General features: G+C 41.9%; 1 protein-coding gene across 2 annotated transcripts; it reads right to left on the reverse strand.

Moving 5' to 3' along the window:
* Positions 1-328: 328 nt before the first annotated feature.
* LOC118471887 (histone deacetylase HDT2-like) lies at positions 329-3,317 on the reverse strand. Of its 2 annotated transcripts, none has more exons than XM_035959035.1 (9): positions 3,143-3,317; positions 2,274-2,341; positions 2,115-2,184; positions 1,998-2,017; positions 1,858-1,885; positions 1,452-1,639; positions 1,003-1,062; positions 815-911; positions 329-723 (listed from the first exon to the last, which is right to left on the reverse strand). In XM_035959035.1, exons 2-9 carry the CDS (start codon positions 2,313-2,315, stop codon positions 554-556), a joined length of 675 nt encoding a protein of 224 aa, XP_035814928.1. In that variant the 5' UTR covers positions 2,316-2,341; positions 3,143-3,317; the 3' UTR covers positions 329-553. The 2 variants fall into 2 exon arrangements, with proteins under 2 accessions (XP_035814928.1, XP_035814927.1); XM_035959034.1 differs by having other exon boundaries at positions 1,998-2,026.
* Between the last annotated feature and the right edge of the window lie 13,174 nt (positions 3,318-16,491).

The raw sequence follows: 16,491 nt of genomic DNA on the forward strand, positions 1-16,491 counted from the left end.
GGCAACGCCAAGGCCGGCCATGCATGCAAGAAGAACATGCGGACAAACGACGAGAGTTGAAGCGCAAAAAAATCTTCTAAAGGCTACTTTGGATACTTTCTCATCTCATATGCGGTTCCATGTTTATCGACCATCATGACTAGTTGACTACCATTCTGGTGGATTGCCATTAAAAGAGTAGTTCCATTTTTTATGTAAATTTCGTATCATTCAAATTACCATTTTTTATATAGAAGGTCGTTGTTCATGATTCCTGAAAATCCGTCCAGTTCTAACAAGCATGCTATATAATGCGTTTGTGTTCAGAACTTCCAGACGGTACGGTAAGGAAATGAGGGGTTATATGTCAATACCCGCTGCAAAACAACAACTTTCTAATTCAAGAAAATCTCAATTACACATTCTGTTGAGCAGAAAAAACAGCAACTTTCCAACAACCCACAATAATCAAATACGCATCGGACATTGTGATGCTGCCTTAGAGCCCGTTTGTAAACGCAAACCCACAATTCAGTTGCCTAATAACGAACTTCCCTAACATAGTCCATGAATGCTACTTCACTTTCGAGCACTGTGCTTCACCTTGCAATGAGTTTGACGCCCATGTATCAGAATGCACGACCGCATCTAGTTGGGAAAAATTCTGATACAAGAACTTGCTGCACGACTTGCAGCCATAACCAGTGACGTGGATACTTTTCTTTGCATCATCACTGACACTGACTGCAAATTACACATCACAAAGTGAGGTTCCAGTGCCATGGAAAAGAACTGTGAGCTATACAAGTTTGCAATCGAATGTAACACTTCTCACCTGGTCTTTTGCCCATAGACGATGTTGTGGTCCTTGCCTTCTTCCCTGGAGGTGTCTTCAAGGGTGTTGCTGCTGGCCTATTCTTGCCCTTAGCACTCTGCATAAAAAACTAACATCAGAATATCATACAAAATAAAGTTTGAGGGAATGTCAAAAAAAAAAGACAAGGCGGCTTAAAATGCTCACACATTTGGAGAGTCTTCATCTTCTTCATTTGAACTCTCACATTCATCCCCATCACTGGAATTCTGAGCATCAACCATGACATGCAAAAGAATAACATGGTCAGAATACACATGATATCCAGTGCTGGTAGAAATGCATCTGCACTTACCGGAAAAATGCCTAGTTTCAGGTTGAAAAAGGTACAAGGCTCGTGAAGCGAACAGCAGACTCAAACCAATAGTAGTATAATAAACATAAGGAAAAAAGTATAATCGTATACATAAGAAATCTGGTCCACAATATATGATTACCTAGGTTACCTTCAGTAATACAACAAAATGACTTATACTTTGATTGTTCACTCAATATTTTATACCGGTATCACAATAAAACAATCTAGAGATGAGAGAGAAAAAAAAACTGGAACATGGAGGAAATGATATCTCAGTCATGATTCATCACTTATACCAACCTCGTCATCATCCGATTCACCCTCTTCTGAATCAACAAAGTCTTCGTCACTTTCATCATCGTCAGTGCCACCAACATCAACTTCATGCTTCTCAGGATCCTTTGTTTCCTCCAAGCTAACCTTCGGTTTAGAGGACTCAGTAGCAGCAGGCTTCTCCACATCACATTTACTTTCTTTGCTTTTATCATCTGAATGTAAACAATGTTAAGCATGTGAGTGCTTCAAGGATCCAAATGGGGGCTCATATTATCTAATTTGGTGAGTTATGTCGCATGTACAATGAGGATATCGGATAAATAGCACCATAAACTAAGCATGTATATGTATATCTATGAATCAGTCACAATGCAGGGAGAAATGCAATATTAACTCTTAACCAAAATGCACATAGAACAAGGATATATACCATCTGCTTTTGGGAATAATGGAATAGCCTGTGGAACCTCCTCATCAGATTCATCATTTGAAACATCAATCACCATGTTGCTTATGCCAAGTGATAAAAAACATTAGGGATGTCCAATACTGAAAGAACAAGATCATTACCTTCTTTGGTACTTGTGACACTGTCATATATGATAAAAGACAGAGAAGTGGTTAAGGAAAAGAAAGTTGTGTTCACGCTTCTCTAAAAATACTGAACAAAGTAAAATGAAAGGATACTTTCTCTTGCAATGCCAACATTTGAAGCCAAGGGCAGAGATGGTGCTGGTTTTCTATCATGTAATGCTATCTTAAAAGACCAACAACTGAAAAGTCAAAAAATAGGAACTGCACAAAAATAAGATAAACCAATAGTGAACATTACAAGTAGAAACCAACCTCTGAAACATGGCACCAGAACTCTCCTGGGTCACACTTCATTGTCGCTCCAGGTCTGACTACAACTCCTGGAAATGTTAGCACACCTTTTAGTATCCATAATAAGTAAGATAAACCATTGACATCACAAATCGCAGGAAAATAGGAGATTTCTTCTAAGGGAACAAGGCCATTGGCAGTGCTAACATTCAGTTGCATTTATACAGTGAGAGAATGCAAGATCATGAGAACAATGTAACCAAAGTTGTTGACTAGGACCATTGGAGAAATTGTAATGTCAAGGCCACACAAGCACCTTGTGATTCAGCATCTGTTTATCTGATTTGATAGGAAACCTCCTACAGTTCATGAAAAGCTGAAATCCTAAAATTGTCTACCTCGACCTTGTCAGTCATAGAGCATTGTAATTTACCATGCACCACTGCTGCAATGACTGCATAAGCTAAAATCACCCATCCCTAAATTCATGGAATTACGAGACTGAATCACACCAATAAACGAAAATTTATAGTGGCAAACAGCAATACATACTGCTGAATAACAGTAGCAGACAAGTCGTAGCCTTGACCTGAACCAACCAGCCTCACTCAGTAATAAATAACCGAAACCTTTCCCCAATCAACAAACCGAGACAAACAAGGGAAACAAAACATCGCACTAAGGTCATCTACGAACCCTAGGGGGTGAACAGGCCGATCGAACCTCTCAGTCTTTCTACATTAAGCCCAGCATCCCGATTGGTAGCAAAAACTAGCAAACGACGAGATAGAGACACAATACAAGCAGCGTGGTGCACCCTAATATCCACTAATGCGGGCACAATCGGAGAATAAAAAACAAAAGGGGAGATCTCGGCGTGCGATACGAACCCGAGTGCTCAATATTCCGTTAATCATGGCACGTCGAGGAAGAAAGGCACGTGACGGGCTTCCCGGCTGCCGACTGCTTCTCTCCGGTCTCCACCGCGCTGCTTCTCGAGAGGAGAGGGTTTTGCGAGCGGCTGAGGTGAGTGGCGCGCCTAACAGCCTGAGACCGTTTGTTTGAGGAGCACATATCCTGTGCAATCACTCATTTTGGTGCAAGCGTGCAATCAAACTATCCAGAGCATCCAATCTAGATCCAACGGTTTCATATGGAAGGGGTTAAAAGTAAAATAGGTACTATGTTTCAGGTGGAAGGGGTTAAATATAAAATAACAGTCATCATTAGATCTAGATCGGATGCACCAGATCGCTTGATTGCATGCTTGCACCAGGATAAGTGATTGCATAGGATATTTCCCCTTGTTTGAGCATGTATCAGCATGAAACAAGAACCTAGTTTTTATTTAGTTTTTCAAAAAAAAACTACACGTTCAAAAAATATATAGACAAGCTCAAATGTATAGTGGTATGGAATTTTTTTAGTTTTGTGAGTTTAGAAAGCTAATTATCCTAAACAAATAGAACCTTAGACAAAAAACTTTAAAAGCTAGAACCCAAAAGTCTAGTGGTAAAAGTCAAAGTCAAAAGTCAAATTAAACACACTCTTAGACAAGAAGGAGCATATGCCTAGCCTGGGAATACGAATTGTTATTTGGCCCAATAAACTTGGGTGCCGTTTGGCTCATAAAATGTAACATAAATGGTAACGGTAATGGTTCGCACTCGATTACCAACGCTAACAAGTTTGTATAGGCTGGTATCAATTCCTAATATATTATCTAATTACGGTTGTAATACCCAAAATGTATACAGTGAAACTATATCGGATATCCTTATTTTATGTGCTATTTTTGCATCACAAGAAGAGCATACATATGTAGAGAGATGAATTAAAACAAAGGATAAAAAAATATGCATCATGTTGGAGTTATATGTTTGTGCATTAAATAAAATAATAAGGTAATAATAATAAGAGAATAATTTTAGAAGTGGAATTAAACCCTAAATTTAAAATTAGGGTTTTTGAAAATGAGAAAAAGAGAAATGATATAAAAATATATATATAATTATATTTTCAAAGATTGTATCCTAAATTCCACAATATTAATTGAGAATAAATTAGGCACAAGTTGAATTCAATTTCGAAATTTAAATTGAAGTTGGGAATAGAGAAAGAGAAATGGAAAATAAAATGGAAAAAGATAATCATACCTAACTGGGCTTCTTCGGGACTGGAATTCAGCCCATTAGTTTCCTCCCCCGCGCGGCCCAAGACCCTCCTTTCTTAGCGCGCGCTGTCACGCTGGCAAGCGGGCCCCTCTGCAGTGATTCGGTCTCCTCGCGCGCGTGGTTAGTGGCTCTCTGTGCGGTGGGCCAGGGCGGTCAGCTCGACCTTCTCTCCCTCCCAGCAAAATCGCCGCGCATGGCGGGCAGGCGCTGGGATCCATTCTAATCGGCAAGTCCGCGCTGGAGGAAGTTGACCGAGGGCTCGGGGATAAATTGGAGACGGAAGACCCACCTGTTAAGCCACATCGAACTCCTGAGGCCATCCCAACATAAACCGAAGCGCCGCCAGTGCTCACGCGCAGATTTAGGTAGTCCTCCGCCGGTGCTACTCCTCGTGTTGCCGGTGTCCGGTGGCTCGAGGTGTGAACGTCGGTACTCGGCGGGGTCCTTGGGGGTTGATGTGTGCGGTCTTGGAGCCTGGAGTGCACTGGTGACTCCAGAATTTCTCACCGTCGTCGTGCGTCCGCTGCGCGCCGCGGGCAAGCCTGGGCACCGCTCGGATTCCGGTATGAACCTCGTCAATGCATTCGCAATAGTACTGTCTTCGTATAGTAGTGTTCCGATTGAAGTTCGAGAGCAGGAAACTGAGAATTGGCGGGCACCGGCGATGGCGCCACCGCGCCGCCGGGTGGTCAGTCGACCGTATGGCGTTGATGCGTCACCATCCGATCCCGTTTTGGCGGGCTAGATTAGAGGAAAACCGGCGATCACTTTGAACCATTGATTTAATCACAGTCGGCCAGGATTAGGGAATGGTTTACCTCATCGGTATTTTAAATCGAGACCCTTGATCGGCTATCGTGCGGTCGGGGGGGGGGGGAGTAGCGCAGTTGTGGGCGGTTGTTTGCCATCGATCTCAGATCGGACGGCTCACATGCTGCGATACCCATTTGCGGGTACTCTTTGCTAAAGAGCCCTCGGGAAACTCAGAAATCAACCCGCACTCCATGTGCCTGTGACCTGTGCCTTGGGAAAATTTTGGTTTAGCCCCTTCGCTTTCTGGAATTTGAGGCCTAGTCCAGAAAACTGGAAAACCCGATAAAAAGAATTAGAAAATAGATTTTTGTATTAAATTAATTGCAGAAACTTGTTTAATTTGTAGAAAATTCATATGAACTCCAAATTGGTCCATTTCAGTTCCTAAATTTTTGTAATATTATTCTCTATCAAATTGTGCCTCTGTTTTGGCATGAAAGACATATTAAAATTTATCTATCGCTTAATCATGTATTAAATACACAAAACATTGGAGAATTCATAACTTAAAATCGATAACTCCAAATTTAATGATTCCAGTTCCTATGATCTTATTCTAGTGTCTAGATTATTACTGTGTATTTTATTTACATGTTTGATGTGATGTTAATTTTTGCTATACTATGTATGTATTATGTTGATGCGAGTAGACGAGCAAGCTACAGAGGATTCTGAGGTTCAGCTGATAGAGATTGCTGAGCAGGAGCTCGTTGAAGGCAAGTTGTGCCCTTGATCACTTCTTTTACCCAGTCATGTTCTTATTAATCATAATGATCTGCATAGGTTAATTTTGTTGGGATCCAATAGGATACCCTAGATTTTGACTATCTTTATACCTTGTTTCACCACTGGTTTTACTACAAACTTTTTGGGTAGTATATGCTATTGCTTTATGTGGCTTTGGGTATAAAGATATTCATCACTCATTATTATACTTTTTATTATCTGTTTATTATTATTATTCATGATAAGATCATTATGTTAATGGGAACATGGAGAACCACCCGGGAAAACAGTGCTACCACAAGGGTATAATGGGACGCCCTTGGCTGATTAACTAGGAAAGCTAGTGGATGACTATCTTACCCGAAAGGGGCAAGGGCAGTAGGGGAGTGGTTAGTGTAGGGAGGTCCTTGGGTTGATTTTGCTGCGATGGCGGTCAGGCGAGGGATTCCTACACTAGAGCTTCCTATAAACTGTAGCGGGTAGTCTGAAGCTAGTGAAACTTTGTAAAGGCCTCATAGTGGTACCCTGCCTCGCTTCCTTGGTAGAGGTGTATGGAGTCTGATCAACTCCGTGGCAAATGGGTAACACGACTTGTGGGTAAAGATGCGCAACCTCTGCAGAGTGTAAAACTGGTATACTAGCCGTGCTCACGGTCATGAGCGGCTCGGACACTCACATGATTAATTTATGGAACTTAAACTTAATTTGTCATATCATTGCATTTGGGATTATTTTATTATTACTTTTATTTATTATTATTATGGTTTGGTATTTACTTACACTTAGTAACTGCTAATAAAATTTTGACCAACTTATAAAAGCAATGCTCAGCTTTAGCCTTTATTTCATTGATCAGCCTTACACCTCATGAACTCCCACCTTTGGTGAGTTTATGCCACATTATTCCCCACAACTTGTTGAGCGATGAACATTTGTGAGCTCACTCTTGCTGTCTCACACCCCCCCACAGGAGAAAAACATGTGGTCGAAGAGGAGCCGCCTAACACCGAGGCTTTCGACTTGATCTAGGTGGCGTCTCCCAGTCAGCTTTCTGGCGCCAAGGATAGATCTTAGATCCTGTGATATTTATCTCTTATTTTGTAAGACTTCCACTATGTAATAAATGCTCTGATTATTGTGACATTTATCTCTATACACTCTGTTATTATATATGTTGTCTCCTTTGGCGCATGTATGAGATGCACCCGGCTTTGTCCCTTAAAACCGGGTGTGACAGAAGTGGTATCAGAGGAAATGTTGACTGTAGGACGAAACCTAGATAGAAATGGACAAAACCCTTATCTACTTACCTTACTCTGATTCATTCTCCACTTATCTTATCTTGATCCTGTCTCACCTTCTACTGTTCTACTCTGATCATTCTTACCTTTTCTACTCTGAGGCAAGATGGATTTCACACCTTGGAATCCTACACTTATGATCTTTTAAGAGATAGGAAACCTGAGACAAAACTAAAATTATTTTCTCTATTAAAAAAATGTTGGTTGATTGTTCTGATGATCAATGACTGATTTGCTTCTTGGATTGATTGAAATAGTATAGACGGGCATCTTAGCATGTACCACCATAAGGTAATGAATTAGCTTTAGTAGGTGACACACTTAGCTAATAAATCCCCCAAAGTAACACGATTCATAATTACTGCCTTGTCTACTATTCTCTCTTACCAAATGTATCTAACTCAGATGGTCAATACCAGGAGGGGTGGTGGAATTGATTTACCTCCTAGACGACACACTCGGAGGATATTTAGACAACCCCAGCCACAACCAGCAGAGATGAATCCTCCTAATCCTCCACCAGGCGGAGTTGACCCATTGGTTGCAGCTCAGATGAGGATGATGCAACAAATGGCGGACACTATGGCAGATATGCGGGCTCAGATGCAGCAGGAACGCCAGGAGATGCGTCAGGAAAGAGAAGAGATACGCCAGGAGTTGCGCCAGGAGCGAGAAGAGATACGCCAGGAGAGAGGGGCGCAACAGCAGCTGCAGCAGCAATTTCAGCAACAGCAGCAACAGCAACAAGTACCATTGCCTCCACCACCACCACCAGTTCCACCTCGTGATAAGCACCGGGAATTTATGAGTCATAAGCCACTGACCTTCGCCAGCTCGCCAGATCCACTTGATGCAGATGATTGGTTGAAGTCAATTGAGAAGATGCTCAACATCGCTCAATGCTCAGACCGGGAGAAAGTTCTTTATGCCTCTGGTCGTCTGACAGGTCCTGCTGCTGACTGGTGGGATTCCTATACTGTTGCCTATGATGCTGCTGACACTATTACTTGGGCGGAATTCAGTACACAGTTCAGAAACTACCACATTCCAGCTGGATTGATGAAGATCAAGAAGGAGTTTCTGTCATTGAAGCAAGGCAACATGTCAGTCAGCGAGTACAGAGATAAATTTATTCAGCTATCGAGATATGCTCCGGAGGAAGTTGTTGAGGATGAGAGGAAGCAGGAGCATTTCATTGAAGGACTTAATGGACCCCTACAGTATGTGCTGGTTGCACACACATTTCCATCATTTCAGAGGCTACTGGATAAGGCTCTTGCTATTGAACACAAGCGTGTTCAACTGGGTGATTTGAAGAGGAAGGCTATCTCACAGGGACAGGGTAGTAGCAGTGTTCGTCCCCGCTACGTTTCACCAAAGGGTACACCGACCCGACCAGGAGGACCATGCCCAGCTCAGTACGCTCCACAGGGGTCTCCACGGACACCTCCTACTCGTCAGGCTACTTCCACTGGCACCCCGACGAGGTCTGCAGGACAGAAGACTGGCCCTACATGCTTCAAGTGCAGTCAGATTGGGCACTATGCTAATGCTTGTCCGATGGGAAATTCTGGTACACCAGCTAAGAACAAGCAGCAGACTCCTGGCAAGGGATATTCTATTGCCAGGGTGAATCAAGTCAGTGTTGATGATACTCCTGATGGTGCTGACATCGTACTCGGTATGTTTTACGTTAATGCAATTCCTGCAACCATATTATTTGATTCTGGTGCTACACATTCTTTCATGTCTGCTCGATATGCCAACACAAATGAAATACCACTGCTAAATATGAGAAAACCAATGATAGTAATCACACCTAAAGGGCCTATTGAGGCAAATCAAATGACACGTAGATTGACATTAACCATTATGGGAAGAGAATTTGGAGCTACGACTATAATATTAGAGGCAAGCAGTATAGATCTGATTCTTGGTATGTCATGGTTAAGGAAGGCAAAGGCCATTATAGCATGTGGTAGAGGTACCATAGAACTCACTAGCCCTAAAGGAGAAACATTTCAAGTTAATATTGCAGTAACCACCTCATCCAAGCGTGCAATGTTCTTTATACCTGAGGAGTTTGTGGGTGACAACATTCGTGTGGTTAGAGATTTTCCGGATGTCTTTCCAGAGGAGCTACCAGGGATGCCACCTGATAGAGAAGTTGAGTTTGTCATTGATCTTCTACCTGGAACTGCCCCCATTTCTAAACGGCCATACCGGATGTCTGTAGAGGAGTTGAAGGAACTGAAGAAGCAGTTGACGGAGTTACAAGAGGCTGGTTACATTCGTCCGAGTTCCTCACCTTGGGGAGCACCGGTTCTATTTGTACAGAAGAAGGATGGATCCTAGAGGATGTGTGTGGACTATAGATCACTTAATGATGTTACTGTGAAGAACAAGTATCCGTTACCCCGCATTGAGGATTTGTTTGATCAGATGAGAGGTGCTAGGGTATTCTCGAAGATTGATCTCCTATCGGGTTACCATCAAATGAAGATTAGATCATCGGATATTCCAAAGACGGCTTTCTCCACTCGATATGGATTATATGAGTTCACTGTTATGTCATTTGGATTAACCAATGCACCAGCTTATTTCATGAATTTGACGAATAAGGTGTTTATGGAGTATTTGGACAGATTCGTCGTGGTGTTCATCGACGATATCCTTATCTATTCTAGGAGTGAAAGTGATCATGAAGAACATCTGAGGTTGGTGCTACAGAAGCTAAGAGATAATCAACTCTATGCCAAGTTCAGTAAATGCGAGTTTTGGATTGACAAGGTGCCATTTCTTGGACATATTATTTCTAATGGAGGAATAGCAGTGGATCCTGCTAAGGTCAAGGAGATAATGGAGTGGAGAGTGCCCACTACAGTTACTGAGATTCGGAGTTTCTTGGGGCTTGCAGGATATTATCGGAGGTTTATTGAGGGATTCTCTAAGATTGCCAAGCCTATGACATCGCTTCTGGAGAAAGGAAGAGAATTTAAGTGGGATGAGAAATGCCAAGACAACTTTGATCAATTAAAGAAGAAGTTGATGTCGCCACCAGTATTGATTATGCCAGATCTACAGAAGGAATTTTACATTTATTGTGATGCATGTGGACAAGGATTAGGATGTGTGCTCATGCAAGAAGGACACGTGATCGCCTATGCGTCTCGTCAGTTGAGGAAACATGAATTGAACTACCCCACTCATGACTTAGAACTGGCAGCCGTTGTGCATGCACTGAAGATTTGGAGACACTACATTATGGGAACTAAGTGTCAAGTGTACACAGATCATAAGAGTTTGAAGTACATATTCACTCAGAAGGATCTCAACCTTAGACAACGTCGTTGGTTGGAGCTTATTAAAGATTATGATTTGGAGATTCATTATCACCCGGGCAAGGCGAATTTGGTTGCAGATGCCTTGATTCGGAAGGAGCACGATCATTCTACCTTCGTTGTCCAGCTACCCGATGAATTGGCAAAAGATTTTGAGAGGCTCAACCTGGGGATTGTTACACACACAGAAGGAGTTACCATTGAATTGGAACCTACCTTGGAGCAAGAGATTCATAAAGGTCAGATTGGTGATGCTAAAATTCAAGAGATTAAGGATCTTATTACAGAAGGTCGAGTTCCGGAATTCACGGAGGATGAGCAAGGTACTATATGGTTCAAAGATCGGATATGTGTTCCAGAGATTGATAACCTTCGTGAGAATATATTGAAAGAAGCTCATGATTTTGATTATTCTATCCACCCTGGTAGCACTAAGATGTATCAAGATTTGAAGCAGAAGTATTGGTGGTATGGACACATGTGGCTAAGTGTGATGTGTGTCAAAGGGTCAAGGCCGAACATCAAAGACCAGCTAGACTATTGCACCCATTGAAGATACCCGAGTGGAAATGGGAAGAAATTGGTATGAATTTCATTGTTGGACTACCCCGCACCCCTGCTGGGTATGACTCTATTTGGGTGATTGTGGACAGATTGACAAAAGTGGCTCATTTCATACCTGTGAGGACTAATTACACAGGAGCCAAGCTAGCAGAATTGTATATGACTCGGATAGTTTGTCTACATGGAGTGCCTAAGAAGATCGTGTCTGATCGAGGATCACAGTTTACTTCTCGGTTTTGGAAGAAATTACATGAGAGCTTGGATACAAAGTTGAATTTTAGCTCAGCCTACCATCCTCAGACTGATGGATAGACAGAGAGGACTAACCAAGTACTGGAGGATATGTTATGAGCTTGTGCTCTTAAGCATGGTGGAAGTTGGGATAAGAGCTTACCATATGCGGAGTTCTCCTATAATAATAGCTACCAGGCCAGTTTGAAGATGTCACCATTTGAGGCTTTATATGGCAGAAAGTGCAGGACTCCACTGTATTGGGATCAAACTGGAGAAAGACAGTTCTTTGGGCCTGAACTTATACAAGAGGCAGAAGAACAAGTTCAAATGATAAGAGAAAATTTGAGAATTGCACAATCCAGGCAAAAGAGCTATGCTGATAATAGAAGAAGACTACTGGAGTTTAAGGAGGGTGATCATGTATATTTGAAGGTGTCACCACTTCGGGGTATGAGGAGATTCAAAGTTAAAGGAAAGTTGTCCCCTCGTTTCATTGGACCTTTCTTGATCTTAAAGCGAGTGGGAGAAGTTGTATATCAACTGGAGTTACCCGGTCATCTATCAGATGTACATAATGTATTCCATGTGTCCCAGCTAAAGAAGTGCCTCAGGGTACCTGAGGAGCAGTTACCAATGGAGGACCTTAGTGTTCAAGATGACCTGACTTATGAGGAGTACCCTATCAAGATTCTGGACACTTTTACTCGAGTTACAAGAAATAAGGTGATTAAGATGTGCAAGGTACAATGGAGTCACCATGGTGAAGATGAAGCTACTTGGGAGAGAGAAGAAGAGCTTCGCATAGATTTTCCCCATCTTTTCCCTAGATCTTCTTAAATCTCGAGGACGAGATTCTTGTTAAGGGGGGTGGGATTTGTAATACCCAAAATGTATACAATGAAACTATATCGGATATCCTTATTTTATGTGCCATTTTTGTATCATAAGAAGAGCATACATATGTAGAGAGATGAATTAAAACAAAGGATAAAAAAATATGCATCATGTTGGAGTTATATGTTTGTGCATTAAATAAAATAATAAGGTAATAATAATAAGAGAATAATTTTTAGAAGTGGAATTAAACCCTAAATTTAAAATTAGGGTTTTTGAAAATGAGAAGAAGAGAAATGATATAAAAATATATATAATTATATTTCCAAAGATTGTATCCTAAATTCCATAATATTAATTGAGAATAAATTAGGCACAAGTTGAATTCAAATTCGAAATTTAAATTGAAGTTGGGAATAGAGAAAGGGAAATGGAAAATAAAATGGAAAAAGATAAACATACCTAACTGGGCTTCGGGACTGGAATTCAGCCCATTAGTTTCCTCCCCCGCGCGACCCAAGACCCTCCTTTCTTAGCGCGCGCTGTCACGCTGGCAAGCGGGCCCCTCTGGCAGTGATTCGGTCTCCTCGCGCGCGTGGTTAGTGGCTCTCTGTGCGGTGGGCCAGGGCGGTCAGCTCGACCTTCTCTCCCTCCCAGCAGAATCGCCGCGCATGGCGGGCAGGCGCTGGGATCCGTTCTAATCGGCAAGTCCGCGCTGGAGGAAGTTGACCGAGGGCTCGGGGATAAATTGGAGACGGAAGACCCACCTGTTAAGCCACATCGAACTCCTGAGGCCATCCCAACATAAACCGAAGCGCCGCCAGTGCTCACGCGCAGATTTAGGTAGTCCTCCGCCGGTGCTGCTCCTCGTGTTGCCGGTGTCCGGTGGCTCGAGGTGTGAACGTCGGTACTCGATCGCCGGGGTCCTTGGGGGTTGATGCGTGCGGTCTTGGAGCCTGGAGTGCACTGGTGACTCTGGAATTTCTCACCGTCGTCGTGCGTCCGCTGCGCGCCGCGGGCAAGCCTGGGCACCGCTCGGATTCCGGTATGAACCCCGTCAATGCATTCGCAATAGTACTGTCTTCGTATAGTAGTGTTCCGATTGAAGTTCGAGAGCAGGAAACTGAGAATTGGCGGGCACCTGCGATGGCGCCACCGCACCTGGCGACCGCGCCGCCGGGTGGTTAGTCGACCGTATGGCGTTGATGCGTCACCATCCGATCCCGTTTTGGCGGGCTAGATTAGAGGAAAACCGGCGATCACTTTGAACCGTTGATTTGATCACGGTCGGCCAGGATTAGGGAATGGTTTACCTCATCGGTATTTTAAATGGAGACCTTGGGAAAATTTTGGTTTAGCCCCTTCGCTTTCTGGAATTTGAGGCCTAGTCCAGAAAACTGGAAAACCCGAGAAAAAGAATTAGAAAATAGATTTTTGTATTAAATTAATTGCAGAAACTTGTTTAATTTGTAAAAAATTCATATGAACTCCAAATTGGTCCATTCTAGTTCCTAAATTTTTGTAATATTATTCTCTATCAAATTGTGCATCTGTTTTGGCATGAAATACATATTAAAATTTATCTATCGCTTAATCATGTATTAAATACACAAAACATTGGAGAATTCATAACTTAAAATCGATAACTCCAAATTTAATGATTCCAGTTCCTATGATCTTATTCTAGTGTCTAGATTATTACTGTGTATTTTATTTACATGTTTGATGTGATGTTAATTTTTGCTATACTATGTATGTATTATGTTGATGCGAGTAGACGAGCAAGCTACAGAGGATTCTAAGGTTCAGCTGGTAGAGATTGCTGAGCAGGAGCTCGTTGAAGGCAAGTTGTGCCCTTGATCACTTCTTTTACCCAGTCATGTTCTTATTAATCATAATGATCTGCATAGGTTAATTTTGATGGGACCCAATAGGATACCCTAGATTTTGACTATCTTTATACCTTGTTTCACCGCTGGTTTTACTACAAACTTTTTGGGTAGTATATGCTATTGCTTTATGTGGCTTTGGGTATAAAGATATTCATCACTCATTGTTATACTTTTTATTATCTATTTATTATTATTATTCATGATAAGATCATTATGTTAATGGGAACATGGAGAACCACCCAGGAAAACAGTGCTACCACAAGGGTATAATGGGACGCCCTTGGCTGATTAACTAGGAAAGCTAGTGGATGACTATCTTACCCGAAAGGGGCAAGGGCAGTAGGGGAGTGGTCAGTGTAGGGAGGTCCTTGGGTTGATTTTGCTGCGATGGCGGTCAGGCGAGGGATTCCTGCACTGGAGCTTCCTATAACTGTAGCGGGTAGTCTGAAGCTAGTGAAACTTTGTAAAGGCCTCGTAGTGGTACCCTGCCTCGCTTCCTTGGTAGAGGTGTATGGAGTCTGATCAACTCCGTGGCAAATGGGTAACACGACTTGTGGGTAAAGATGCGTAACCTCTGCAGAGTGTAAAACTGGTATACTAGCCGTGCTCACGGTCATGAGCGGCTCGGACACTCACATGATTAATTTATGCAACTTAAACTTAATTTGTCATATCATTGCATTTGGGATTATTTTATTATTACATTTATTTATTATTATTATGGTTTGGTATTTACTTACACTTAGTAACTGCTAATAAAATTTTGACCAACTTATAAAAGCAATGCTCAGCTTCAGCCTTTATTTCATTGATCAGCCTTACACCTCATGAACTCCCACCTTTGGTGAGTTTATGCCACATTATTCCCCACAACTTGTTGAGCGATGAACATTTGTGAGCTTACTCTTGCTGTCTCACACCCCCCACAGTAGAAGAACATGTGGTCGAAGAGGAGCCGCCTAACACCGAGGCTTTCGACTTGATCTAGGTGGCGTCTCCCAATCAGCTTTCTAGCGCCAAGGATAGATCTTAGATCCTGTGATATTTATCTCTTATTTTGTAAGACTTCCGCTATGTAATAAATGCTCTGATTATTGTGACATTTATCTCTATACATTGTTATTATATATGTTGTCTCCTTTGGCGCATGTATGAGATGCACCCGGCTTTGTCCCTTAAAACCGGGTGTGACAACGGTGCACTTAAACAAACATGATTTAACGTTATCTATTACCATTACATTAAAAATATGTGAACCAAACAGCACCCTAGTTCATGATAGGTCTGAGAATCGGATCAGGTCCATTTTTGTCTCAACTATCCCAAAAATTGTTTTTTGCACCCTCAACTCTAAAAACAAAAATAATTCCTCCCACTTCTCCTAAACCAGTCACATGACCCATGATTGTTTTTTACTCAGTGGTTTTTTTTATTTTGTATTATTTTGGCTAAATCTTTATAATAATATAGTAAATCATAAAATAGAAAATATAATTATCTAAGACTCCACTAAAAGCTCCATGTATGATTTTCATAATTGAGACAATCAAGTGGCATAACATATATTCATATTATAAGTGTTATGAATGATATAGATTGGAACCCATAAAGGTGAATGTATGCTATAAAAGGAAAAGGATTGACAAAAGTAAGGCTAATGTCGTGCCTGAAATTGTTGGATCTAGAGAGACTATTGATGTTGCAGAAGCAAATACGTGTAGGAAGATAAGCTAGGACATTTTTACCGGTTATGAGATTTGGGATAAGTAGTCGTACTATTAAGAGAACTCAAGGTTCAACTCAGTTGCTTATATATCATTATGTGAGATCAACTCATACATCTATATTAGAACCTAAAGTTATCAAAACCACCTTAGATATCACTAATTTAGGCTAACTCATAAACCATAGTGTTTGTGAAGAAATGAGACAAATAGTAGGTGTCGCATCCTAACGGTTAGGGGCATCAGACTGCAATAGTATTAGTCTGATGGCTAACCCTAGTACACTAATAGAGAGATTGTCGGACCTTGGAGTTTGGTCCAACAGTGGTCGTCGAACTAGTCCTACTACTCTCTGGGCGCTCTCTAGAATGTGTTGGATCTATGGTCTTTGGTTTGACGACTATTGAAATCGTGGTGTCAGACAAGATGGACACGTTATTCATCTAGGGGTCCCAGTGTCAGGTAACCATTGTGACTAGGAACAGGGGCGTCAAACCATGGACTATGGTCTGGTGGTCTTCGTTGGACTAGTTCAATAAGGGTTGGCTGCTCTTGAGTTTATCCTGCACGGGTCGTCGGGGGTTTGGTCTGTGATCGTTGGACTCAGAGGTGTCGAACAATGGGTAGATATTTATT

This window comes from Zea mays, chromosome 5 (assembly GCF_902167145.1).
Source record: "Zea mays cultivar B73 chromosome 5, Zm-B73-REFERENCE-NAM-5.0, whole genome shotgun sequence".
NCBI classification, from domain to species: domain Eukaryota; kingdom Viridiplantae; phylum Streptophyta; class Magnoliopsida; order Poales; family Poaceae; genus Zea; species Zea mays.

Bases quoted from the DNA above. Each gene is read 5' to 3' on its own strand.
- LOC118471887 (XM_035959034.1), bottom strand. From the start codon at position 2,315: ATGAAGTGTGACCCAGGAGAGTTCTGGTGCCATGTTTCAGAG. The intron at 1,886-1,997 runs GTAATGATCTTG...GAGGTTCCACAG, and splicing joins TGTCACAAGTACCAAAGAAG to GCTATTCCATTATTCCCAAA. The intron at 1,063-1,451 runs GTTGGTATAAGT...GTTGATGCTCAG, and splicing joins GTGAATCGGATGATGACGAG to AATTCCAGTGATGGGGATGA.